This window comes from Macaca fascicularis, chromosome 19 (genome assembly GCF_037993035.2).
Source record: "Macaca fascicularis isolate 582-1 chromosome 19, T2T-MFA8v1.1".
Lineage (NCBI taxonomy): Eukaryota > Metazoa > Chordata > Mammalia > Primates > Cercopithecidae > Macaca > Macaca fascicularis.
The window spans coordinates 55,508,634-55,536,618 of NC_088393.1; the positions used below are offsets into that span (position 1 = coordinate 55,508,634).

Consider the following 27,985-nt stretch of genomic DNA (forward strand, 5'->3'; position numbering starts at 1 on the left):
CCCACTGGCTCTGAGGGGTGGCATCATCACCATGCATCCCAGTTGAGGAAACCAAGGTCCCTGGACCCCAAGAACCCAGAGAAAGTTAGATCAAGATGGGCGCTCTGGGACTTCCAAGCCAGAGCTCCTCCCCAGGCCCACCATCCCTGGGTCTCCCCAACCTAGAAACTGACCCAGCCCACACGTGTTTCAAGGATGCATGCTCCCAACCTCCCAAGAGCTTGCCCAGAGTCTGGGGGACCAGGAGTGTGAGGAGAACAGGTGACCGGCCCAGGGGCAAAGTGGGTAGCAGAGACAAGGAGGAAGAGAGACTCATGCAAAAGTGTTGTTTTTTATTTTCTTTCTCGGGCCAGCTGCAGCTTCCAACCAAGAAAACCTCAAAGCATTAGGGAAGGAGCAGGTGTGGGGCTGGGGTCGGGGACAACCCCCTAAGCTCCAGGGCCCGGGGTCTAACCTGAGAGGTCGGGGCTGCAGGAGGCTGGGGGAAGCTCCCAGAGTTTGGGGGAAGAGGAGCTTCCCCCCGTAGAGACAGCAAGTCTCAGCGGCTACATGTGCTTTAGAGCTTGGCTGGGGGACAAAAGTGGGAGAGACAGAAACCGGCCTCATGAATCAGCTGGTCAGGAGATGGGGGGCCAGATGCTGACCCCAAACCCCCGGCAGCACCCCTAGCAAATAGGTCTGTATCAAAGATTCTGTACAGCTGGTTTTGGGGGTGAAGGGCACCTATGGGGGCTTAAATAAATGGGCAGGGAGCAAGGGATGTAGCGAGAGCAGAGGGTGACTGTCCAGCCAGCAGCCTGGGCCTCTGGTGCCCCCGCATGCTGACCCCCGCTGCCACCTGCCCACTGTGGCCTGCGGGACTCCCCAGGTGGGAAAGGAGGGAAGCTCTCCAGCAAGTCTCGGCCCCACCTCTCTCTAAGCAGATGGGACACGAAGACGGGCGCTGGGAGGCTGGGTGGGGCTTAGCGCAGGTCCTCCTCGTCGCCCTGGATGGTCTTCTTGATGCGCAGCAGCATGGTGGTGAGCCACTGGTCCAGCCGGGAGATGGAGTCATATTCCTTCACCTGAGGGCACACCAGGTGATGGGCTGGCCATGCTCCTCCCTGTTCCCAACCCTGCAGCCCAAGGGCACTTGTCTGAAGGTTTTCAAGATCTGTCCCTGTCACCCTGGTCTCTGAGAAGGAGCAGAGGGAGGGCTCGAGGCCCCGACTCAGCCAGGGGAGCTCCTCCTTGTCTGTCTTGACTATGCTAGGCACAACATTTCCCTTGGGGGAGAGGGATTGTAGCTTTAAAAAAAAAAAGGTCCAGCATCCTCATTGAATGGGTGGGAAACTGAGGCCTGGAGATACGGAAAAGGCCACTCCTGAGTGCCATGGGGCATGGGAGAGAGAAGCCGCAGCCTGCTGGGCATCCCCTCCCTGAGCTCCTGGCTGAGTTGCCACCCACTGTCCGGGGCAAGAGGAACCGGATGGCATTTGCTCGCTGTCCTCAGCTAGGGGCTTCCATTCCCAAGGGGCACCTGGGGAGAAATGCTTGACATGTGCCATTAGAGGAGCGAATCAGGACCTATAAGCCGGACGCCACTGAGCCCGGGAACGCTGGGAACAGAGAAAGGGAAGGGAGAGAGAGCCACGTGGGCGGCTCCACCAGGCAGAGGGAAGCTGGCGCCTCTCCCGTGTCCTCAGCTCCACTCTCCTTCTCACCCTTTCCCTCCCAGTCTGTGCCTCCTGGGTGCCCAAGGCGGCCACTGTGAGTCTCACACACTCAACTGGGGGACTCAAGGAACCCTGGTCTTCAGGAGCAGACAGATGTGGCTCTGACCACCAGCTCTGCCCCTGAGGTGCCAAGGCCACCATCTGTAAAATGGGGAAAACACTCCCTGCATCTCTTGGGGCTACTTGTGAGGTTTCTGGGGTGAATGGAGAAAGAAATTCACAGTGGGCTGGGGGCCAGATAAAAATGGGTGAATGTCAGGGGAGAGCATGTCTGAGAAGGGCGGCTTTCCTAGGGGACCCATCCCTGTGAAGGGGCCTGACCCCCATGCGGGCCACTCACCGACTCGGTGTAGCTGTCCACATTCTGCTCCTCGTGGGCCTCTAGCAACTTCTGCAAGGAAATGGCAGAGAGGGGTCTGGGGCCCAGGCTGACCTGAGGTCGGCCTGGATTAGATGAAAGCACACACTATCTGTATGCCAGGCCTGGGGCTGGGGTTTCCTGAGGACTCTCAGAGGGTCAGTCCATGTGGGTTAAACTGGGGACAGGTAGGGGCGTGTTGCAATCCTGCTGCCCTACTCATCAGAAACGGCTAGCTCTCAGGGCAACCTTACCAACATAGAACATCACACAGAATGTGTGTGTGTGTGGATATGTGGTGTGTCTGTGGTGTGTGTGTCTGTGGTGTTTGGTGTGTGTGTGGTGTGTTTGGTGTGTGTTATGTGTGTGAGGTATGTCGTGTGGTGTGTGTTATGTGTGTGAGGTATGTCGTGTGGGGTGTGTGTCGTGTGTGGTATGTGTGGTGTCGTGTGTGATGTGTGTGGTGTGTCGTGTAATGTGTCGTGTGTGTGTGTGGTGTGTGTAGTGATTGTGTGAGGTGTGTGTCGTGTGTGGTGTGTGTGTAGCATGTGGTGTGGTGTGTGTAGTGTTTGGTGTAGTGTATGTAGTGTTTGGTGTATGTGGTATGTGTAGTGTGTGGTGTACGTAGTGTGTGTGGTGTGGTGTGTGTGTGGGATGTGTGTCATGTGCATGTGGGGTGTGTGTGTGTGTGTTCACCCAGCCATCCCGAGCTCCAGCACTCCCCAAGTTGTACTTTCTTTATCTGGAAAATGGAGAGTCAAATGGCCAAAGAAAAGAAAACAAAATAAACATACCCTCTGAGAACCACTGGACAAGTCTTGATGATTGTCCCACCTGGAGCCCCGGCCACCCCCATCTGGGGTTCGGGAAGGGGGAGGCTGGAGCACCCAGCACTTACTTTCATCAACTTGCATTCCCGGGAATCAGAGAAAGCTGGGAACAGCTCCTCATACTTCTGGACAGCCAGCTGGGCAGCAGGGAAAGGGGAGGATGAGTTAGTAACAAGAGGGCCCTCAGAGCTGCTGGCCTAGCAGCCGAGGGGACTTGGGGATGTCTGGTGATACTGAGTCAGCTCTTTGCGCCCCTCCTCTAGCCTCAGGTGTCACCTGGCTCTGTTTGTCAGTACCTTCCCGCAGCTGAGCTCAGCACCAGCCTGGCTGGCAGAGACGGCTGCAGGGAGAGGTGGGTGGAGGGGGAAGGCTCCTCAGACAGGTACCCACTGCCTCCTCCCACCTGGCTCAGCTGGGGCAGGGGACAAATGAGCACATCCTCCATGGCAGGCCTGGGGCTGGTGCTTCTTGAGGACCCTGAGAGGGTCAAATAACGGTGAGCCCCTTTTTGAAAGTGAGGGAACAGATCCAGAGGGGGCAGTGACCTGCCCAGGGCACGGTGAGACATGGGGTGGGAATGTGAACCTGGTCTGACAAAGCCCAAGCTTTTGCCCACCACCGGTGCCCACAGCAGAGCAGGGCTCTATGGGGTGTGTGTGTGGGGGGTGTGTGGGGCCATCACCCCAGGCCGTGAGGCAGGGGGTTGGGCAGCCAGGGACACCAGGAAATCCTGGACTCCATGCTTCTGCCAGGCAATGGCAGGAAAACTCCAGCCAAGCAAAATCTAGCACCAACCCTCCAGCTCCTTCCCTCTGGCCACGTCCCCTCCCACTGCCCTCTCTGGCCCCTCTTTTGCCAAGCGCCCCGAAAATAGGTGGGCATGTGAGCTACAGCTAAAGTCGTGACAACGGGAGTCACAAAGATCTGGAACGCTGGGGCTACAGGTCCCTAGCCATGTGGCCTCAAACAAGGGACTCTGGTCCCAGCCTCACCACCTTCACTTGTAAGACGAGGTGACAATGGTGCTGACTTTAATGGGATGCAGCGAGGATTCAAAACGTGCACCCATGAAGAAAAGAGCACTAAGTGAGGCAGGAGCTGGACCTACAAAAGCCTCCAGGGCTGGGCGGGCAGGTGACTCCAGCACAGAAACATAGCTGTGAGATTCACACTTCTCATCCAAAGGCTGCCTGGCAGGGGCCAGACGTGAGGGAGGAGCACGTCCATCTTGGGGGGTAACAGGACCTGGCCTGGCGCGGTGGTCTGGTGGGCATGGGGCGTGCTACCTTGGCGTTGAGCATGTCGATGCAGAAGTGGCAGAGGGCCGCCTTGAAGAAGTAGTCTTTGGCACTGTACTTGAGGAGGGGGCTGTCCATGGCATTGGTCCCCACCTGTAGCCATGGGGAAGTGGCACTGTGAGCTCAGGGCAAGCAGTCAGAGGGCTAGAGCCACTGCCAGGCACTGGGGGGCCAGCTGGGAGCTGGGTCCATGTCCCAGGGTGAGGCCGTTAACCCAGGACCCCAATGGCAGGGAGCCAGGGACTGGCTTGGGGAGATCAGTGGCCAGTGCATAAGCGACCAAGACCAGGGTGTGATGGTGGCTGGGTGGAGGTGGAGGCTGTAGCCAGGTGTTCGAGGGCTCCCAAAAGCCTGAGACAGTGGGGAGGTGGCGGCCTGGCTGTCACGACCAACGGGAGGCTGGCATGGCAGTGGGCAGAGGGGCGGCAGGAACATGAGAGGCGGCACCCACCCTTCTCTCCCCAGGGGCCAGCTGCCTGCCTTTTTCTTGGCCATCACCCAGGGCTCCATGCACGCTGGGGGGACCCCATGTGACACTCCCTCCCTCCCACTGTGGATGAGGACCATCGTGCCATGGGGTGGGGTGCCCACAGCCACCCTGGGCCTCTTGGCACTTCTTCCCGTTGCCTCCCTCTGGGTTCTTTAGCCAGCCTCGCTCTGGGCCCCTCCAGGAAGCTCTGTGAGGGGTGTGGGAGGGGCACAGCCAGGGAGACGGTGCTGACACGGCATGGAGTCGTAGGTGGAGAATGTTCAGCCAGACTGAAGATGGGGTGGGGGGATGACATGGCAAGGGCTGTGCGGGAAGAGGCAGAGGGCGAGCCAGGGGAGGGGTGGTTCCAGAACAAGGCGCCGGGGCTTAGGAAGAGGCACAGGCTCTGGGAGGGGGCAGGATGGGGGCCGCCATCCCCACCTGTCCCCACCTGCTCGTAGATGTCAATGGCCTTCTGATACTGCTCCAACAGTGCGGCGTAGCCAGCCACCTTCAGCAGACACTTGTTGGCTGAGCTGTGTGGGAAGGAGGAGTGAGGGGAAGTGGTGGTGGTCCCTGAGGGGCTGGGGCAGGCAGGAAGGGGGCTACCTGTTGGACTCTTCGCCTTTGTAGTAGTCTGCGGACTGCTCGTAGTGGGCGATGGCCTGGGGAGACATGGGGGATGGGTTCCAGGGGAGGGCAGGGGAGGGAGAGGAGGTCTCCATGAAGCTTCCATACCCTTCGCCCTGCCCATCTGGGACACAGCCAGACCCCGTTCTCCAAGCTCTGCCAGCGCCCCATGCCCCCTTCTCGGCACTCAGACACCAGAGGACTCCTCTGGTGGGAAGAGAGAGCAGCGCTGGTCTTGGCTGCCAGCCCAGGAAGGGCCCTGCTGCCACTCACCTTCTCGATGTCTACCAACTCCGTCTCATAGATCTCAGCAATGGAGATGTGGTGCTTGGCCGCAATCGTGAATCGGCCCTGGAGGGGACACGGGAAGGGACTGCCTGTGACTCATGACCTGCATGCCCTGTCCTGCACCCCTGCTGACCCATGACCCTTCAAGTTCCTACCCCTCAGCCAGGCCTGTGAGGAGGTATGAAGAAAACACTGAGAGGAGGGGGAACACAGGGGTGAGAAGGGAGGGCCCCAGCACTAGAGGCCTGGCTGTGCGTGCTGGGCTGAGCTGGTGACCTTGGACAAGCCACTCCAGAGCCTCAGCCTAATTTCATCCTGTCCATGAGGGCACAGATGGTGTGACACCAGAGAGGATGTGAGCACGAGCACTTGGCCAAGGCCCTGGCCCTTAGGAAGCCTCTGATAGCAGCCAGAGAGGCGGAAGGACCAGCCCAGAGTCACTTGGCAAAAGGATTTGGAGAAACCAGGATGGGAGGGAGGACTTGAGACCCCTGCCCAAGAGTACTAGCTCTGCCCCCAGGCCAACACCTACCTGTCAGCCTCTCCCATGCACACCCAGAGCTCCCCAGGGAGGCCTCAGGTTCTGAGGGGCCTCGCACCTTCCATCCGCCTCCACCCAGTGTCCAGGCGCTTGCCTGACTGCTCTGCCCCAAGGGCTGGTCCAACGCCACCCCCTTGCTGAGGGCAGTAGGAAAAGGCAAGGTCCTGGGCTCAGCCAGACCTTGTTTTGGGTCTCAGTGACTCCTGCTTGTAGCCGCGTGTCCCTGGGCAAGTCATGTCACTCGTCTGAGCCCCTCTCCTCCACTATGGAATGGGGATGACAATAATGCCAACATCACAGGGCTGTGGATTAAACCACCCTGCAGTGTCTGGCATAATAAATGGGAGCTGCTATTATTGTTCTAATCACAGTCATCCCTGCAGCATTGCCCTGAACACAAGGGGTAGGGCTCGTGCCCCTGCCTGGGGTTTGAGAGCTGAGACAGGGCAAGCAGAGAGACAAAAAGGAGCTGGCCAGGCGTGGTGGCTCACGCCTGTAATCCCAGCACTTTGGGAGGCCAAGGCGGGTGGATCACTTGAGGTCAGGAGTCCGAGACCAGCCTGGCCAACATGGTGAAACCGCATCTCTACTGAAAATACAAAAATTAGCCGGGCGTGGTAGCACACGCCTGTAATCCCAGCTACTTGAGAGACTGAGGCACGAGAATTGCTTGAACCTGGGAGACAGAGGTTGCAGTGAGTGGAGATCACGCCACTGACCTCCAGCCTGGATGAGAGGGACAGACTCTGTCTCAAAAAAATAAATGAAAGAAAGAAAAGAAAGAAAAGAAAGAAAAGAAAGAAAGAAAGAAAGGAAGGAAGGAAGGAAGGAAGGAAGGAAGGAAGGAAGGAAGGAAGGAAGGAAGGAAGGAAGGAAGGAAGGGAGAGAAAGAGAGAGAAAGAGAGAGAGAAAGAAAGAAAGAGAGAGAGAAAGAGAGAGAGAGAGAAAGAGAGAAAGAAAGAGAGAGAAAGCACTGACAGGAGCCCTGGCCTGGGTGGAACCCTTCACTCTGGCTCCGGTTGGCAGCTGCCCATCTGGTCTGCATCTGTCATTGGCAAAGCCCCCTGGGACAGGACAGGTGGTGAGCCTCCTGTGGGCTCTGCCTATCCCTGTGGCCTGCTGCAAGAGGCTTATCAAATAATACGACACTTGTGGGAAGGCTGGGCAAGGGAAAGTGCCGGACACACTCTCTCCAGTAACCCAATTTCTTTTTTTGTTTTGAGACAGGGTCTTGTTTTGTCACCTACACTGGAGTGCAGTGGTGTGATCACAGCTCACTGCAGCCTCAACTTCCTGGGCTCAAGTGATTTTCCTGCCTCAACCTCCCAAGAACTAGGACCCCAGGTGCATGCCACTACACCAGGCTAATTTTTTGTAGAGAAGAGGTCTTGCTATGTTGCCCAGGCTGGTCTCGAACTCCTGTGCCCAAAAGATCCTCCCACCTCAGCCTCCCAACGTGCCAGGATTACAGTCATGAGCCACCGTGCCCAGCTCAATAACCTAAGTTCTATGAATGAAAACCATGACTGCCTTTGGAGTGAGGGGGCCGTCAGGCTGGTGGGGAGCTGGATGAAGACCCAGCCAGCCCAGGCCAGCTCAGGTGGCCTAATTCCCCCAGCTCCCACTTCCCCCTCCCCAACTGGTTTGGTCACAGAGTAAGAACAGTGCTGGGGGTGCTCAAGGAGGGGACGCAAGGCCAGGGCAATGCAGTGGGACCCGAGGGGCATCAGGACAAGCAAGCGGCCCTTACCATGTCTGTGTAGATCTCGATTGCTCGCATCAAACAGTTAATGGCCTCTGGAGAGAAAGGGAGGTGGGAGGAGACATGAGAAAGTGAAGTCGTTTCAGCAGAAGCCGAGGAGAGGAGGCGGACACAGGCGCACCTGGCTGCCCGCAGAGAGATCAATAGGCACTCAGAGCTGCCAGGGCTGCCACACACTCTCAAGGGGCTGGGAAGAAGGAGACGGAATCCCTGAGCCCCAGGAAACGTGTTGAGAGGGCTGACTCTGTAGACTGTGACTTGCTGGGCACATGCTTCAGGGGGAGTCCTACTCCCCTCGGGCTGCCAGGATGCTACCAGCTTCCCATACGGAAGGTCCCTTCCCAGGGACAGGGCATAGCAGTGCTCGGCCAGGCTGATGGCCAGACTCCCACGGGTCTTTTAAGACAGACCTGCTAAGGCCCTGTTTTTGAAGGACTGAGCTGCTGGCAAAGGGGAAGGGGGCATGGGAGGCAGCCAAGCCCAGCATCTGAGGTGGTCTTGGAGGCAGCAGCGGCAGCGGTGCCATCTTCTACCTGGGCTCTGCCACCATCTCTGCAGGACCGTGAGCAGCTTCTGTCCCTGCACCAGGAGGACCTGGACCTCTGGCACGAGGAGGCTGGATGTCATGAACACTGAGCCCTCGGTGTGCTCTCCACTGCCCCCTTTTCCTCATATCTCAGCAGTTGGGAGCCCTCTGCTCTCAGTCCCTTTAACCTGGCCCTGCCACCCACCAGCTCCTCAAAGGTTTTGCCAAAAAACCTGAACACACCAGGATGGCACTGAGGAAGAACTGGGCTACCTTTGTTGTACTATCTCTTGCAAGATTTTAAATTTGGGAAAGGCTTTTTTTTGACAAGTTATTTGGAGGAGAGAGAAACGCATGAGTGGGAGGCATTTTCTAGCAGATAGAAATGAGCTCTCAGGGGGTATTTTTTAAGAACACCATTTTAGCGCATCTCAGGAGAACAGGGGTGTTGTGGGGAGGGAGGCCTGGGCTGGGGAGAGGGAAAGGCAGGGAGCCTGGACAGGTCATAGGGCATGGGCTCTGAGCTGCAGCCTGGGCATCTGAAAGTTCCTGGTCACTGTGGGGGTCTCCATGGTCACCCATGCCATGTTCGCCTGGGATGAGGGTGCTACCAAGAAGCGCCGGGGCTGGGCAGCTCTCAAGGGGCTCGAGGTCTGGATGGGACTTCAAAACCCCTCCATGGGGAGGCATCTGAACAGAGGCTCTTAGTCTCAGGCCTGTGGCCAGGCTTTCAGGGATTCCAACCCCTCCTTCTGACATGTGAACACTGGGATCCATAAGCACTCCTCTGGGGACTGGGGTCTGTAGGTTTTGTCCAATTCGGAAAGACCTCTGGGGATCCGAAAGGGACTGACAGAAGGTACAGCACTCAGTCCAGGTTCCGGAGCTGACAGACAGAGACTGTGGCAGCAGAAAGAGAGAAAGGTGGCAAAAAGGGGGCAAAGGAGGAGGATGGGGAGAGAACACAACCTAAACCCGGCAGTTTGAAGACACACACATCTTGTAATCGGTGGGCCCAGAAGCAATGGCTGAGCCAGGCCATGCTGCAGAGGAGGGGAGCAGCAGCTGGAGTGAAGTGAGCGGTCCACCTTGCCCCGCCCCACCTGGCTGCAGCCTCCACCTGGTGGCCCCGGGCTGCTCACTGGTTCACTCTTCTGGCCAGGACACCAACCTGGCACCCTGCAGGCTGAGGCAGCAAAGGCTGCTGCTCTGCAGTGAGCAGTGAGATCTATAGCTGCCACCTGGGCCTGCTGGCACTGGCTTTGGAGCGCCCGCTGTTAGCATGGCACAGCCCTTGCAGTAGCAGCAGGGAGACAGCTTACCCCCCGTGCAGCAACATGGACTCACGGGGTTAAGTCTCCTCCATGCCTGGAAAGCAGCGGACCACCAGCAGACACCTGGGCCAGCTGGCTCCTGGACGAGCTTCTGACACACTCATGACTGCTACTCTTATCTCTGGTCACCAGGCCTTGTGCACTCGGACAGGTGGAGCAACACCCAGCTCTGTGGCCCGGCCCCTCCTGCACCCACCCACAGAGGGCTGGAAAGGGGCTCGGAGCAATAAAGCCCAAGTTGGGGAGCTATGGCCCTGGCCACTGCCCATCCCCGCAGTCATTCCTACTAGCGATGCCCAGCTTGACTTCTGCCTCTCTGAGCCCTTCCTGGTTACACTTGGCCATCTCCTCCTTAGTAAAATGGGGGCAAATCACAGAATGCACAAAGAAATCAAATGGGTTAAAAGATGCCAAGCATCTGGTATACAGTAGGAACCCGGTAAATGGCAGCTAGAGAGGAAATAGGGGACAAGCAGGGGCTGGGCCGCGTCCCTGCCCCAGGTATACACACTACCCCCAGCCCCAGCTATCAGTCAGGCCCAGGAATAGGCCTCGCTGGCCCCAGTCTGCCCTGAGCAGCAGCGGTGGTTGGGTAACCGAGGAACCAATAACACAAATGAGCATCACCCTTCCCCACCCAGAGCCACCAAGGTGGCAGCAGGCCACCCTCTGTAGAGGGAGAGGAATTCAGGAGCCCAGCCGGGCCTTAGGCACACTCCAGCTGCCACTTGGGGGCAGGTCCTTCTGGAGAGAGTCCTGGAGGAAGTGCTGACCCAAGACAGAGGACTTCTAGGCTGCCGAGGAGACCAGTGACGACGAGGGCCCCAGGGAGCCGGCCACCTGCTCCAGGAAGCCAGGCAAGGTTCCAAATTGGGCGTCCAGAGCTGTTTCACAAGGCACCTGGCCAAGGGCAGAGGCTGTGGGGAGCCCAGGGCAGGCAGGGGCCCCCGGACTGATGAAAGCCAAGGGTGTCCTGACTGGAAGTTTATCACACACCAGGTGCTGCGCTGGGCATGACTCCATCATCTCACAGCAGTCTCTGCTTTAACAGATGAGGAAACAGAGGCCCAAGAGACTGACTTGCCCAGGATCACAGGGGAGGCAGGGTCCTCCCAGACCATCCACCACCTGCACTGCTGAGCCACACACAGCTGCTACATGACATTCTCTGTGAGGTGGTTTTTTTTTTTTTTGAGACAGGATCTCATTATGTTGTCCAGACTGGTCTTGAACTCCTGGGCTCAAGTGATCCTCCTGCCTCAGCCTCCCAAAGCACTGAAACTACAGGCATGAGCCACTGCACCTGGCCTTCTGTAAGGCCTGACTAGCCTCAGACACACAGCAGCCGCTGCCCTTGATGCCAGTGTGCCCCTTGCCCCACTGGGAGCCATGGCTGGGGTGCGCATCTTTAGGCTGTAGCTCTGGACACTGCGCTAACACCCCTCCCTGCTCAGCACCACCTCCCCAGGGCTCTGGACATGGCACCTGCTCTCAGCTCTACTCAAGTGAGGCTCGCCTCTCAGAACTGCCCCCTTTCTTCCCCGAAAGATCTCCCCTAGCCAAATTCTCCCCCTCCTAGCCTCAGCTCTGCGCAAGTCGGCCTCTGTGCCCTGGATGTGGCATCATCTTTATACTTTCCTACCAGTCAGAGTCCTCAGCCACCTTCTGAGCTTCCTAAGGCAAGGGAAGGGCCACATCCAGACTCCAGGCCCACACCCTGCAGAGTCTAGCTGGAGAGCTAGAAAAGCTCAGATCAAACACAGGGGACGGACCCCACCATATCCCACTGCCAGGTAGGGCCTGTCTGCAGGAAGTGAAGAGTCTGCTGAAAGAGCAAATGGCACTCACTGTTCTGCAGCCTGGCGCTCAGTGCTGCCCCAGAGAGTCCTTCTAGTCACTCCAGAAGAGGCAGCAGCTGAACATCACAGATGCTAAGACAGCGCCTCTAGGCCAACCAGTTTCCCAGGGAGCAGAAGGAAAGGCTTGGCGGGGCAGCTTAATGGAAGGCATGGAGATTTCCTGGGGTAAGTCAAGCTTAAAACCAACTCAGGGTCTCCCTGGGTCATCACTGCATCACCCACGCAGCCCGCTGTGGCCCCGTGCTACCAGCCAGGCAAGCTCCACGGCCCACCCAGTTACAAGGCTGCTCCTCCGCCTCTTGCCAGGCCTGAGCCCCACCATGTGACCACTGAGGCCAATGTGTGAGATGCTCGGCTGGTGAGGAGCAACTGGTTAGTCTAAGGACAGAGAAGTGCTACTGGTCAACACACAAATTCATCCTCGTCTGGGAACTAATATCTCAGATCATGACAAAGGGGTATGCCAGCGGTTCCCAAATACGGTGTGTGAACCAGTGCTCGCTGATCCATGGAGGAAGCGCCCTGCACTGCTGCAAATCTGTCTTCTCTTGGGAAGAACAGACCCTTATTCCAAGATCATTTAGCTGCTTTTTACTTTTTAAAGATTTATATATTTTCCATTCCCCTGAGATGACAGTGACAGTAGATGGTCATTTTTAAAAACTGCCTGTGCTTTCTAATTAGCAACCTGTACCTAGCACCAAGATTTTAAAAAATAAATTAAAATTCCCGCCCCATACAAACACTGGGCTGGGCTTCCTCTTCAGGAGGCACCCAGGGGGACAAAAACTGTTTTCTCACCATGAGTCAGCCCCAAACTGGGCTTCTGTCCCTAACACGCTCTCAGTTTAAGTAATTTGTTCTCTGGCAACTATATCTCGGGCTCTGTTCTCTCTAATTCCTCCCCAGGATGTAGGGAAGCCAGGTTGGGCTAATTTCCGCTCCTTTTTCGGCAGCAACTCCTACCTGGCTGGTCTCAGAAATCCCCCCCACCCTGCTCCCTTCTGCATGTTAATTCTGACAACAGAACAGATTTTCCTCTCTCCCCGGCAGGCGGTGGGTCTGCAATGGAACTCCCACTCCCAAATGCTCCGGGCTTGGGAAGGGGTGATCAGCTGCACCGACAGGGTAGACAGGGGGCGGAGACTTGAGCAGGGCGCGAATGCCAACCACAAGGAAGGGAGCCAGTTCTGAAGTCAAAGCTCACTCTACCTCAGGCGCGTCCCTGCCAGCCTATCACGTCGGCCATTGGAAAAACCAGAGCCTCCAGGAAACCCGAGGACTCGATGCAGGGTGCTAGGACGGCGCTTTGGGCCAGGCAGGCAGCCCCTGTGGCCAACAGAGATCCTCACCTTGGGGGTCAGCTTTCTTGAATGCGTTGCCGGCGTCCACAAAGCAGGTGGCTGCGTCGTGCTTGCTCTGGAGCTGCAGGTGCAGCTGCGCAGCCTGGCAGAACGCGTTTCCAGCAGCTGGAACAGAAGAGAAGGGTGGTCCCGGCCTCAGTGGGGCTCCACACTTTATGAAGCCACAGAGGCACTGCCCTGGGAGGTGGATCGGGCTCTTGAAAATGTGGAAAGAGTTCCCAAGATAGGACGAGGGTGACCTGAGCGAGCCCAGACTGAGGCCTAGACCTCAGGTCTGCTGGCTCCTGCACTGAGGCTCCTGGTGGTGTGCCTGACAGTCTCTAAGGGCGGCAGGAAGCTGCCTCAGGGGAAGCCCCTGAGCCCCAGGTATATGGAAAGAGAGCCAGGGTAAGCCCAGGTAAAATGCCATGTCCCTAATCCCAGCTATGCTGGTATTTCCAGGGCCACCACTTCTAAAGATCCAAGGAGAAGGCAGACAGAGCTGAGTTGGAAAGGATATAAAACAGAGTGAGTGGCCTCCTGCACCTCCCAGCCTGGGCAGTCCTCCCTAGGGGAGCCTCAAAGCACAGGGCCCAGAACCACCACTAGAAGGCAAAGTGCAGGTTGAATCACGGGGTGGCTTGGGAGGGGTATTTTGGGAAGCAAGGAGCAACTGAGATTAAACCACATAACACCTTCCCATCTACTCCCCTTTCCAAGTCCTGTTTCTTTCTCCACAGCTCCCCAAAGCTCTTCCTGATTCACCCAACTCCTCTGCCTCCGTTCACATTGTTCCCTTCACTGCAGATCCCCAAGGACAAGGCACCTGTGTGAATTGTGAGGCTCATGGAGTTGGGGTCGGACAACACAGAGCCGGCTCCCTCCAGGAACTGCACGTCCAGAGAGGGAAACAGGATGTGGACACCAAGAATGAGTACATGCAGACCAATGCCAATGGGGGAGGGCAGAAGAGACGGCGCCTGAAGCCTCGTCTGTCCTGTGCTCATCTGCACACAGTCAGCTTCTGTGGGTCCCAAGCCATTCTGCCCACACATCTCCTAACTGACGTTTGGGAGGCAGCAGTGTCTCTCCTCCTCCTCGTGGAGCTGACCACCTCCAGCTCAGTTCTGAGGCTTCTCCCCTTCATTCTCCTCCAGCTGAATCTGAGTCAGAGTTTCTGAGCTGGAAGAGGACCAGGAGGCCTAGCCCCATCCTCTTAAGTTTGAGCAGCAGAAGAGACAAAGCCTTCCAGATTTTCACTATATGATTTCATTATTATTTTCAAGAGTTCCAAATTTGAGTATAAAATTACGGCCAGGCATGGTGTCTCATGCCTGTAATCCCAGCACTTTGGGAGGCCAAGGTGGGCGAATCACGAGATCAGGAGATGGAGACCATCCTGGCCAACATGGTGAAACCCTGTCCCTACTAAAGATACGAAAATTAGCTGGGCATAGTGGCACATGCCTGTAATCCCAGCTAGTCGGGAGGCTGAGGCAGGAGAATCGCTTGAACCAGGGAGGCAGAGGTTACAATGAGCCGAGATCGCGCCACTGCACTCCAGCCTGGCGACAGAGCAAGACTGTCTCCAAAAAAAAAAAAAAAAAAAAAAAAAAATTCAAGAAAACGGGATAATACCAGGGGGAAAATGGCCTAGGGCTTTTCTTTGAAGAGTTGGGGGGCAGAGGTAACAAATTTTAGGAGAAAAGCAACACCTATGTAATTAAAAAAATAAACTTTTTTTCTCTAGAGGAATTTTCTTAGTTTGGGAGCATAAAAATACACAGAACATTTGGCTTTATTCACAACGTATTTTATGAAAACTCAGGAGTAACTCTTTGAATTTTTGGGAAACCAACAACATTCTCAAAATGATGATAATCAATTTTATTGTGCACTTCTGCGCCCTGCCTCCATGGTCCTACCACTAGGTCCCCTCTCCTCCACAGTCAGGAAGTGTCTCCCTGTGTTCAAACACTGGTCTCTTGCTGTATTTCCTTAATTCGATCTTGGTGACGTGAAAGATGTATTATGAAATGGGCTTCAAAAGGGCTCAATGCACTGGCTTGTTGGATTTCTTGGGCCTGCAGGGAGCCCCAAACAGATCTCCAGCCTCCCTGGGCCCAAGGGGCTCCTCCCCACCCCTCTCCTCCATGAAGCTCTCCTGCCTCACTGGGGCAGGTTAAACACTCAGGCTCTGCAGTAACAGCCTTGGTTTCTGAATCTTGGTTCTGTCATTTACTAGTTCTGGCACCCCGGGCAAAAGACTAAGCCAAGCCTCAGTTTCCAAATCTGTAAAACAGGGATATTTACAGACTGACCCTTAGGGCTGCTGTGCTAATGCCATTAAATGATGAGCACTTAGTACTCAACAAACAGTAGCCATGATTCATGTTGTTATTGGAATCACCTGAACATCCCCCCACCCCGCCACCACCCCAGCCTAGAATTCAGACACTGATGGAAGCACTAAGGAAGTTACCAGGAAACCCGAAGTTCTGAATTTAAGGAGGACTCTAAGAGCTCATCAATCCACATGGGTTTATCCAGGTCTAATAATCTATTTATTCCCATCCTCTCTGTCCTTTCTCCAAGGCCCCATGACCCAGAGTATAAAGTAACCCAGCAGGCACAAAACAATTAGAGAGCAGGCCAGTGGCTTTCCGATGACGGAGATGGCATAAAAAGAGAAGGGGCCCTCAAGGCCAACCTCTGGGGCAGGCCTGTGTGAGTGGAAGCTGAGGGAGGAGGAGAGCACCTCGGAGGAGCTCTAGCGGAGATGACATACCACTCCAGTTTTTGGCCATTTTGAACATGTTTGCTGCTCTGGCGTAGATTTCACATGCTTCCTCTATTTTGGATGAGCCTCTGGGGAAAAAGGAAAGAAAAAAAGGAGACAATCTAGTCTGCTATCCAGGAGAAAGCAAGCATTCTGCTCCAGTGCCGGTACAGACGTGCCCCTACCCCTCACCCTTCACCTGTGAAGCCAGCTTCCCGCAGGCCTCCTGAGGCTGTGGCCCCCGCCCCTGCATACAATGGCACACTCAATTCAGGAGGACTGGGGTAGATACTGGGTGCTCGCTGGGGTTGTGGGGCGAAGAGTTCCTGACCCCACCACGACCCCAGGGTCTGACAGCCTCTTCTACTTCCTGCCTGGGATACCGGGGGCCCACTGGGTCCCAGGCGCGCTACAAATCCCCTTTCCCCAGGAGACTGCAAAGCATTCTGGGGGATTAGCCCAGTTTAAGACATCGTGTTGCTTTCGCAGAGGGAGCCTTAATTCTGTGCCTTGCAACCCTGGAGTGTGTCATTACCAGTTCAGGACTGGGCATATATATCACACAGCCATACAAATAGACAGGAAGCACTATTTTAAAATGTAGATATAAAATGTTCCCGTTTGTGTTTAAAAAAAAGAGGGTGGGCTGAGTGCGGTGGCTCATGGCTCCTGTAATCCCAACACTTTGGGAGGCCAAGGTGGGCAGATTGCTTGAGCTCACGAGTTCGAGACCAGCCTGGGCAACACGGCAAAACCCCATCTCTACAGAAAATACAAAAATTAGCAGGGTGTGATGGCGCACGCCTGTAGTCCCAGCTACTAGAGAGGCTGATGTGGGAGGATTGCTTGAGCCCAGGGGGCGGAGGTTGCAGTGAGCCAAGATCAAGATCACACCACTGCACTCCAGCCTGGACAACGACAGGGCCAGACCTTATCTAACAACAACAACAAAAGAGTGAGAAGAATAGAAACATACATGTTTATATAAACATAGGATATTTCTGGGCAAATACACAAAAACCTAGTAACAGCATTTTTCTCTCAGGTGGAGCCTGAAGAAGGAGGGCCAGGTGTGGGAGGCTAACTTATTCACTGGGCATCCCGCGTTTGTACTACCCGAATTTTTTTTTTTTAACTGTCTGCACATCTTTTCAAGAAAATATATATATACACACACACACACATAAACACACACACGTGTATATGTGTATAGATATGTGTATATATGTATATATGTGTGTATATATCTATATATAGAAATACACACACACACATATTTTTAAGTATTAGGATTTATATTCGGCCCTGTGGTCCAGCAATGAATTACATTTCCAGCAATTTATCCTAAAAAACGAATAAGTTACAGGGATGTTCAGCAGAGCATTATTTAAAACAGCAAAACCCCCCAAAAACTTAATGTCCAACAGTAGAGATACACTGGGAGATAGACAGGAATTTAAAAACATAAAGGGCACCCTGTTTGGGCAGCTTCACTCTGGCTTCTCGACCTCCACATGTACAAAATGAGCTTCCTGGGGGACCTCATTAGTACCTCAAACCCGTAAGTCCCACTGAATCCTTCTGCCGTTAATAATACAACCAAGCTGGCAGGGCGCGGTGGCTCAAGCCTGTAATCCCAGCACTTTGGGAGGCTGAGACGGGCGGATCACGAGGTCAGGAGATCGAGACCATCCTGGTTAACACGGTGAAACCCCGTCTCTACTAAAAAATACAAAAAACTAGCCGGCCGAGGTGGCGGACGCCTGTAGTCCCAGCTACTCGGGGGGCGGAGGCAGGAGAATGGCGTGAACCCGGGAGGCGGAGTTTGCAGTGAGCTGAGATCCGGCCACTGCACTCCAGCCTGGGTGACAGTGCAAGACTCCGTCTCAAAAAAAAAAAAATAATAATAATAATAATACAACCAAGCTGAGCCCGCGAGGTCTGTAGTCTCTGTAACTGCTCAAACTCCCATCATCCACATAATCAGTAGAATAAAATCCACACACTCAGGAGTCCCACCAAGGCCGGGCGCGGTGGCTCAAGCCTGTAATCCCAGCACTTTGGGAGGCCGAGGCGGGCGGATCACAAGGTCAGGAGATTGAGACCACAGTGAAACCCCGTCTCTACTAAAAATACAAAAAAAAAAAATTAGCCGGGCGCGGTTGTGAGCGCCTGTAGTCCCAGCTACTAAGGAGGCTGAGGCAGGAGAATGGCGGGAACCCGGGAGGCGGAGCTTGCAGTGAGCCGAGATCGCGCCACTGCACTCCAGCCTGGGCAACAGCGTGAGACTCCGTCTCAAAAAAAAAAAAAAAAAAAAAAAAAGGAGTCCCACCAAATGGATTTCAGGGTCTCTCTTCACTGACAGAACTAGTGTTGAGTTTATTTTTAAGGAAGAGAAAAGGGAGGGGTGGGTATTTTCCCATTTAAATCGTCCTCACCATCTCATCCCACACCCTGTGTCAACTGGCCCAATGCTGTACCTGGAAACTTGTCCATACCAACTCAGCTGTGTTGGGGCCCAAAGGTAATTCTGGGAGCTGGGATGTGAGCATTCCTTCCCTCTGCACTGTGGATTCAGTGTGGCCAACCTGCCCATCCCTTTGAACCACATGAAGTGCTCATTTTATCAAACCAGAGTCCCACAGCCACACTCTCTGGGATTCACTCAGCAGGTCTGGATGGGGCCTGCAATTGAGATTTTTAACCACTGGGGTTTGGGGGGCCCAGGTAATTCAGCTGATCACGTGAGTTTGGGAAGGAAAAGCTGACTGAGACTGACTATCTGGAAAGCAGCCACCAGCAATCAGGGGCCAGGCCTGGCAATGTCAGCAGGCAAATAAATGCCCCCAGGGCGGGTGGGCTGGCTGGGCCAGGGATCCTGGTCTCCTGAATCCACATCACACCAGGTAAATAATCTATTTATTCCTATCCTCTCTGTCATCTTGTCAGATGAAAGCCTACTTCCTGCCTTCTGGGGCTGTGCTGATGCTGTCCCCCACCTTCTGCTGTCCCCGGGAAGTGGCCCTCAGCAATGTGTTCTTCCCGCACTTGCCCTGCTGCACCCCATCTTCCCTCACCCACCTCACCTCAGCCGGCCCAACACACCTCGGGCCTTGTTTGGAGTGACTTCTTTTTTCTTTTTCTTTTGGAGACGGAGTTTCGCTCTTGTCGCCCAGGCTGCAGTACAGTGGCACGATCTCAGCTCACTGCAACCTCTGCCTCCCAGGTTCAAGCAATTCTCCTGCCTCAGCCTCCCAAGTAGCTGGGATTACAGATGTGTGCCATCACACCCTACTAATTTTTGTATTATTAGTAGAGACGGGGTTTCACCATGTTGGCCAGGTTGGTCTCGAACTCCTGACCTCAAGCGATCCACTCACCTTGGCCTCCCAAAGTGCTGGGATTACAGGCTTGAGCCACCGTGCCCAGCCTGGAATGACTTCTTTAGAACCCATTCCTGGCCTTGGAGAGGTAAGAAACTTTCAAAACCTTCTCTGGCTGAGAATCCTGAAGGGTCCTTTGGGGCCTGGCTGCAAAAAACCCTCAGAAGGACCTTCTCTGGAATGTTCTCTTAAAGGGACATTTTCACAGACCTTAATCACAGGTCTGCCCACCCCACAGATTCCCCAGCTCAGCCTTCCCTTCTTTTTGAGTGTGACTAAGTCCTATCCAGCTCCATGCACTCTCTGAAAAAGCTCAGTCCCTGGATGAGCAGAAATGACCCATGTCACTGAGTGGCCCACAGCAGGCAATCAACAACGAGTGGAGTCAGCCCCAGCCGGGTTTATTTCAGCTCAGAGGGACAGAGCAGACACGGGACAGACACAAAGTCTACCAGCTGCCAGGGCTGAAACTCTATGATCGCCTGCCTCCTTTTTCCCCTGCACCCCGTGGTTTTGCCCATTACCACGGCCAGGGGATGACAGGAGATCTCTGGAGTCCCATCCTCTTCTTTTAGAAATGGGAGTGAAGTCCCCAAAGGGGGAAAGTGACATGCCTAGGTTCCAGTGGAAGATCCTGAAGAAGCCATTCACATACTCATTTATTCACCTGGGGAACAGGTATCCGAGCATTTATTATGTGCCAGGAGATAACAGCAGTACATGAAAGGAAAAGTTAGCTGGGCCTCCTCTCCTGAGGGCCTGGGTGGCAGCGCATGTGACAGCTGACTGTCCCTCCCCCACTGACCTCCCCCAAGCTGCCTCTGCTTCACTCCTCCCATCCCACGGCTCTGAGCCGCTCTGGGAATAGAGGGAACTGGTTTGGGCTGCCTGATGCAGGGCTGTCTATAATTACCCGCTCAGCTTTGCTCTCTCCCCCTCCAAGGCGGAGGAAGGAGTCTCAGGTCTCCCAAACACAGCCACCAACCTCAGCGAATGCCATATGGAAGGCTAGGCGCTGCCAGGAATGCACAGACACCCGGTGGGACCTGGGCCAGGGGGTACTGCAGGGCAGAGTCTCAGCCCCCTCCTTCCTTCCTCCATCCACCAGGCACTTCCTGGCTGCCAGAAATACACCATGCCCTGACCCACCACCTGCAGCTCCCGAAGGACCTCATGAGGTAGGGTGGACAAAGGCCCCCATTTTGGGTCCTGGACTCACTCTATCTCTCTTGCCTCTCTGGAAGCCACAGGCACAGGCCTATGGCTTCCTCCTCAGACTTAAGGCCCACTGCCCCAAGTCTCCGGTCAGCACCCTCAGTGGGGAAGGTGCCCTAGGGCCTGTCACATGCCTGTGAGCCCACCTCCTGCACGGCTCTCGAGACCACGTGCCTTAATCACAGCTGGCGCATGGCGCTCCCTGGCTCCCGGGCACTCCCCCAGAAGGAGCCCACAGCTCTTCACAAGAGCCCTTTGGGTGCTGCCCTTGCTTTAAAGGGAGGAAGCTGGGGCTCAGAGAGGGTGGAGGGCTTGCCCAAGCTTACCCTGCCAGGAAGCAGCAGGGCTGTGAAAGAGGACTGGGGCCCTGGGGATCCAGTGCTGCCCTTGCCTCTCACTCAGTAATCAGGAAGGCTTCCCTCCCCATGCCCAAGAGTCCTCGGAAAAATGAGGAGGGAGGACAAGGTCCCTGCCTGCCCCCGCCCCTCCTCTAGATTAAACAAGCCAAGGAACCTTTACCGCCGAGGCTTCCCTCATCTCAAAGCAGAGGCTGCTCTCTGCTGGAGCTGCGTGGAGCATCCTCTAGGCAAAAGAGGATGAATTAAGTCAGCCCCCTACTGAGCCTGCCAGTAACAAGACAACAGGCAGAAGGAACGTCAGAAAAAGTTAAGGCTGCCTGTGGTGCAGGGTCCACCCTGGCACAGGGAGCTGGGGGCCACCAGCCCTGCTAGTCCATTGACTGCACTGGAGCTGGGAGCTGCTAGAGGTTCAGCATCCTGAAGGCACTGCCACCAGTATTACCTGGAAGTGCAAAACCACCAGCTGCCTCCCGCCACTCTGCAGTGGGCCCCGGCTGACCAAGCAGGGTATGAGTTCCTGCGGGGCGGGGCCTGGGCCCAGCTTCACTTTCCCATCTCTCCACAGTGCTGGCACAGGCCCCGGTTAACAACGGTGAAAGGATAAAGTGTCACAGCCTAACTGCCCAGCTCTGAAATCGCCACAGGACCCTCTTGTGACATGACTGTCTGGGCAAGGACAAGGGGTAGAAAGAGAATGACTTTGGGGTGGTGAGACCTGGGCTGAAGTTCATTTCAGGTACTTTGCTAAGTGTCCAACCAGGGGCTAGTTATCCCTAAGGCTTTTTTTTTTTTTTTTTTTAAATAAGAGATGGGGTCTTCCTGTGTTGCCCAGGCTGGTCTCGAACCCCTGGGCTCAAGCAATCCTCCTGCCTCTGCCTCCCAAAGTGCTGAGATTCCATTCTTTATCTATAAAATGGCAGTGTGGCTGGCCACAGTGGCTCACACCTATAACCCCAGAGTTTTGGGAGGCTGAAGGAGGAGGGTTGCTTGATCTCAAGAGTGTGACACCAGCCTGGGCAACACAGTGAGACCCCAACTCTACTAAAAACTAGCCAGGCATGGTGGCATATGCCTACAGTCCCAGCTACTTGGGAGGCTGGGGTGAGAGGATCACTTGAGCCCAGGAGTTGAGCCCAGGAGGTGGAGACTGCAATGAGCTACGATCATGCCACTGCCCTCCAGCCTGGGCAACAGAGCAAGATCCTGTCTCTCAAAAATGAAAAATGAAATAAAACAGAGACAATGAATCTGGCCTGGGAGGAGTCTTTGTGAGGATTAGAGATGACACACATTCAATACTTGGCACAGAGAGCAGAATGGAAGAGGTGCTCAAATGGTTGCCATTATACAAAGGAAGAGAAATACGCTCAAAGGGGTGCCTGCCACCCAGCAATAGGAATTCTAGAGAGTTGCTTGTGGTGGTAAAAATAAAATAAAATAAATGCTGACAGTAGTCAAACAGGCCTGGCCTCAGTGCCAGATCATCGCGTGCCAGCCTGCGTTTCCTCATGTGTAACTAGGGATAAGACTCCACACCTTGCAGTGCTGCTGAAGCATGAGCAATCTTGCAGGCAGCACCCCACGGCGTGCCCAGCAGAGAGCCGGTCACACCACGGGCGCTCAGTAAACAAGAGCATCCCTCTCATCAGGCCCCGCTGAGGACCGATTCCAGGCACACTTCCCTACTTCAGAATCGCAGCATGGGCTTCATCTCCACCCCAGATTCGCTAAGTGCTGCTCCTCCTTTGGCTTCCAGAGTCCTGGCCTCCCACCACCCTCCGCCTTACTGCACAATGCTCAAAATACATACAGGCCCACGGCCCTTCAAGATGGTAAGCTCAGAGCCAGGACCTCACCTGCCACACGGCACACAGCCTGGCAGGCGCTCTGTTTCTTATTTTCTTATACGAATGCCCCCCTGCACCCCAATGGGATTACATTTCACCACAGACCAAGGGCGAATGTGCTTCCTTTTCCTTAAAAGGTGTTCTCAAAGACCCTTGTCTTTCAGTAGCCCCATTCCAAAAAGGAGACAGAAATGTTTGTATGGCCAGGCAGCAAACTTCCATCCATCAGGAAAGCCAGGAATTCTCAGATTCCCCAGAAACCTTGTGTGCTCTCAGGAAAGACTCCACTCTGAGACTGGACAAGAGATGCCAAGTTTTCAGTTGTGGATCTTGGCTGCTGGCAGGGCACTGTGATTCACCAGGGTGCCCACTGGAAATGGTGCCGGGGTCTCTGCACGCTCTGCAGAGGAAGGTGGTCTGGAGGGAAATCTGGAAGCTCATGCCCACACCAGTCTCAGCCAAGATCCCATGCAGGCCCTATACAGACAAGCTGGCCCTCCCATGGTCCCGCAGTTACTGCCTACAGGTAGTTCAAACAGGAACTGATTTGCCAAGATCTGATCTTGGGAATGCACTGTTTGTATACAGAACACCCTGCCACCTATTTCTCCAGCACTTCTAGCTCAACTTCCAATGACAATACCTACTAATAAAGATGACAGTGAGCCCTTAATAAACATTACCAGAGCCAGGCACCGTGCTCCCACCACTTCCCACGCATCGTCTCATTTATCTTTAGAACCACCCGAGGAAACAGTTGACTAGGATTTTCATTTCACAGATGAAGAAACTCCCTCTACACGTTTTTATCCAAGAGGAAGGAAGTTTTTATTTTGGCTGTTTTGGCGGCAGGGGAGGTGGCCAGGAGACATCAGGGATGAGGAAAAGCCCCAGGGAACAGAGCTGCCATTCAGAAGCCGCACGATCCCCAAAGGGCACAGCAGGCACTCTGGATTTACCAGGAGACATGCAGCAGGGAGGGGGAACTAGTGCGCCTGGACTCAGCCGTCCCCTTCTGCTGCTTGCTCACTGTGCTGTAGTTAGGAAGTCTCCGTCTTTTTGCTTCCAGAGCAGAAGTTTGAGCTGCACCCCCATCACCAAGGGGAGGAACAGGGATGGCTTTGAGCTTCTCCTAACTGGCTGGTGCTGTCGCCCTCAGTGGCTGCTGGTGCATCAAAGCCCCCTAGCGTCTGGCAGCCCAGAAATAATGAAGAGCAAGGGCGGCGTCTGAGCACCGAAGCGGGCGACAGCACAGACGCCCACCGCCTTGCGTCCCAGGTGAAGGCTCTCTGACTTGCCCTTTGATAGGAGCAGAGGACCCTCAATGTGGGACGCTGTCATTGCTGGGATTCCCAAAGGGGAAGGGAGAGGCACCAAGGACAAGCTGAGGCCCAACACTCCCTTCTCCAGTCCCGGCAGCTACCAAGGACCTGAATAAAGGTGGGTTATGAAATGCTGAACACAAGCAAACCCAGATCAGAGAGGAGGAGGTGCCTGAGTGATTCCCACCCGTCAAACAGGTCCTCCCAAGCTGGCCTCTGACTGTGCTCCCAGCTCCCAGGCATGCAAGCTCCGGTCAGGCCACCCTCCCATCCTCCCTGCCCTCTGCCCTCTGCCCTCACCTCACTCACACCCCCACAGCACCAGGTCAGCTCCTCTGGGAGCTGGAAGGAACTGAGATGAACACACCGGCTCTTTTTTTCAAATACTTGGAGAAAACGGCCGTGGGACCACAGTTAAGAGGGTGGCGGTTTTCCAACACACCTAGTTTGCCAACAGCCTTCCCAAATGTAGTGCCCAGAGATGGTCATGAACCTTGAGGAGAAACTACCGAGGTAAGACAGCAAAGGGGCTAAGTGAGAAGGCTCTGGAATCACACAGAACCGGGTTTGAATGCCACCTCTCCCACTTACCATGTGGCTGGGCAAGTAAGTCAACTTCTCTAAGCCCCCAAGTTTCTCTACCTCCACGGGGATTTTGTGAGGACTAAATCCATACCATCTATCAGCAGGTTGAGCCTGGCCCAGGCCTGGGTCCGAGTCAGAGCGAGCACTTAATAACCTGCATCTGCTAGTATTACCGGCAATGCAACAGCCTCCTGCCGTCACTCTCCCCCACACCAGCTGCTGCAGTCCTTTCTAGAAGGCAAACAGCAGCTCTCCAGGATGGGCCTCCCTTAGCCTCCTCGGAGCTCTTCAGTGCCTCCTCCAGGCCCAGCCCTTGCTCACCAGGCCTTCCTAGTCTGGCCTCACCTGCCGCTTCCACCTTTATGGTCTAACGTGTAACTCCCTGTGTTCCATCTTCCTAAGGCATACTCCATCATAACCCCTGCCTGGAGTGCTGCTCCCTGCCAGAGAGCACCCAGAACTCCTGTTCATCCCCCTGGGGTTGGGGCCTCTCCCCCAGGAAGCCATTTCTGATCCGTGTGGATCTCAGTTCCCTGTCTTTCCAGGCAGAACTTCCCCTCATGCTAGATCTCTGTTGCACCATCCCTGCTGCCTAGAGCACCCTCCCTGGCCCCACTCCCCAGCAAGTCCTGTGGTTCCTTGGGACCTAGCTCACTCCTCACCATGAGCTTCCCCCTGGTTCACACTGCTTCCTCTGAGCTCAGACAGTCACAGGAATGATATAATCGAGCCCTTCCTTACAGTAGGTAATTCCACTTTACTAGCATTTGCTGTGCATCCTGCCTTCCCAACCAGGTAGCAAGTGCCTTGGGGCTGACTTAGCTGCTCCCTCCAAGCACACAGTCCAACAGCCCACTAATCCCTGGGCCAAAGGGACCAGACACCCAGAGCCACCTAGGAAAACTATCACCAAAAATCCAGCTCGTGGCCCCACCCCCAAACACAGCACCTGAACTTCTCCCCTTGTGAAGAAAAAGAAAACACACACACACCCTCTGTCTCCTCGCAGCCTCTAAAATAAAATATTTTTCACCTAATCAATACAGTCCATCAGCCCCAGATGTTTCTCCACACCAGGCAATTCACCATCATGTTCTTCAAGTTCTTTTGCTAAACATTATCCAACCTCAAACAAGGGGCGTGGCCCAGAGCCCTTTTCCTGTTCCTTCCTCTCTTGGAAAGATCCCTCCCCTTTGTGTCTTACCGGCCTCTGCCAGGCTCCTACCCCAGTCTCTTCCCATCCCCAGGCCCTCCTCCCAAACCCCCTTCTCCAGCCTTCTGCAGACACTCCCAGTCCCACCAACTTCCCCAGGCTCTGCTTCTGAGGGGCCACCACAGACCGTTCTCTCTACAAGTCCACTAGTCCTTTCCCAGTCCTCCCCTCAGTTTCCACAGCCTCCCCTTGACCTTTTCGGGTCCCCCCATCAGCACAGATCCCACCCCCCCCACACACCACCACCCCCTGCCAAACTCCCTTTACTTCCTCTGCCCAGAGCCTCATGCTCCTCTCAACCCTACTAAGTCTTCGTGGCTCCCTTTACTGCTCCCTTTCAGCTCCTCTTAGCACACCCATGTTTCTGTCTCTCCCTCTCCTGACCCCTCCCAGACCTCTCCTCTCGGGCGCCCACCTTGAACCCCATCAGCTCTCTGCACACTCCAAACCTGCTTCCTTCTGGGAAGTCCATTAACAATAGCTAACACTCTCAGAGATGTAACTCCACGCCAGGCTCAATTCTAACACTCACAGCAAATGGGAGGCAGGTTAGATTTGTGATCTCCTTTAACAGGGAGACTAAACCATTTACCCAAAGTCATGAAGTAAGTGGCAGAGCCACATTTCAAACCTGGGCTCTTAATACTTTTAAGCCACTAAAATTATCACAGGATGGTGGTGTCAGCTTTTAGGAGCTACCGTGAGTTTTATGCCATGTCACATGCGTTAGTTCTGTCTCCCAAGCCTTTTCCCATCCCTCTTCTCAGCATGTTCCTGTCATCCCCATTACTCGAGGATCACACAGCAGGAATTTGATCCCCAGTTTTGATTCTCTCAGTCCCCGTCTCTCCCTGTTATCCCTCCATCTCCTTGGCCAAGCCACCACCACGCGTTCCCCCACCCAGGAGTCTCCGGCCTCAACCCAGGCCTCCTCAGGTTTTTTTCTTTCCTTTTTTTTTTTTTTTTTTGAAACGGAGTCCCACTCAGTTGCCAGGCTGTAGTGCAGTGCAGAGGCGTGATCTCGGCTCACTGCAACCTCCGCCTCCTGGGTTCAAGTGATTCTCCTGCCCCAGCCTCCCGAGTAGCTGGGATTACAGGCACCCGCCACCAGGCCCAGCTAATTTTTGTATTTTTAGTAGAGACGGGGTTTCACCATGTTGGTCAGGCTGGTCTCGAACTCCCGGCCTCAGATGATCTACTCACCTCGGCCTCCCAAAGGGCTGAGACCGCCACAGTCTTGACTCCATCATCCCGGTTCCTCTGCTCAGCTGTCCTTAAACTAGTCACTGCTAACCAGGGCCGTACTCACCCCAGGCACCCCCCACACTTCAGACGCAGCTCACTGCTCCTAGGATCATCTAAGCCCTGAGCCCCTCCAAAGGTGTCAGCCCCCTTCAGCCTTCACCCTCACTGCCCAGGGCCCACGCAAATCCACTGCCCCGGGGGATGAAAAGGTCAGTCCCTCGGGCAGGCGTCCTCAGCCCCAGGCCCCATCACTGCCGCCCGAGAGCCTTCACATTCCCCTAGAGCTCTGAAAAGCCTCCGGACCTGGCTTATCTCGCGGACTCCCTCCCTGCCCCCAAGCCGGTCCCCTCCAAGGCTTCAGGACGTATTCCCTCGGTTCAGGTTCTCCCCCTCCCGCTGGCCTGTCTTCGGCCTGGGTCCCCTTCCTCGCCTCAAGACAGGGTCGCCTCTGTCCATGTGTCCTCAGCCCAAATCCCTTCCGCCATGTCAGACCGTCTCTCCTCAAACCGTGTTGCCCCGGCCCAGGCTCTTGGCCCTCAGCCTGTGTAGCCTCTGCCGCTTCAGGCCAAGTCACCTCATTCCAGGTTCCTCTCCGTCCCCTCGGCCCGAGCTCTGCGTGCCCTAACCCGCCACCTCCGACCGTGACTCCTTCGTCCTCTCAGCCTAGGTCCCGGCCGACCCCTCAGCCCGGTTCTCACCCAAAGAGGCCAGAGAAGAAGGACTGCGAGTTCTTCACTTTGCGCTCCGCCTCGGCCAACAGCGCCATCGCCTCCGCTTCTTTCCCGGAATTGTCCATGGCGGCCACAAAAGGACTCAGCAAAGCGCCCGACACTGGCCCTGGGAAGACTCAGCCGCGGCCGGGCCGCGGAACACAGATCGGGAGAAGTCGCCCGGCTGCGTTGACGTCGCACCGGCGCGCGGCGCCTGCGGCCCGGAATCACGTGACTCGCGCTGGCCAACCAGAGGCCTCGTAGCGCGGCGCCCGCTCCGCCGGCCACGCCCCCACCAGCCGCCGCAAGCCGCCCGTGACTCGGGACCCCCCAATCGGCGTCCCGAGACCTCAACGCATGCGCACACACAGGAC

General features: G+C 55.3%; 1 protein-coding gene across 3 annotated transcripts; it reads right to left on the reverse strand.

The window, feature by feature from the left end:
• Positions 1–312: 312 nt before the first annotated feature.
• Positions 313–27,827, reverse strand: NAPA (NSF attachment protein alpha). 3 transcript variants are annotated; one of them, XM_045380254.2, is made up of 11 exons: positions 27,600–27,827; positions 15,742–15,821; positions 12,963–13,079; positions 7,880–7,926; positions 5,574–5,651; positions 5,280–5,335; positions 5,122–5,206; positions 4,190–4,294; positions 2,972–3,040; positions 2,056–2,106; positions 313–1,064 (listed from the first exon to the last, which is right to left on the reverse strand). In XM_045380254.2, exons 1-11 carry the CDS (start codon positions 27,695–27,697, stop codon positions 963–965), a joined length of 888 nt encoding a protein of 295 aa, XP_045236189.1. In that variant the 5' UTR covers positions 27,698–27,827; the 3' UTR covers positions 313–962. The 3 variants fall into 3 exon arrangements, with proteins under 3 accessions (XP_045236189.1, XP_045236190.1, XP_073880115.1); XM_045380255.3 differs by having other exon boundaries at positions 2,868–3,040; XM_074024014.1 differs by lacking the exon at positions 15,742–15,821.
• Positions 27,828–27,985: the final 158 nt, after the last annotated feature.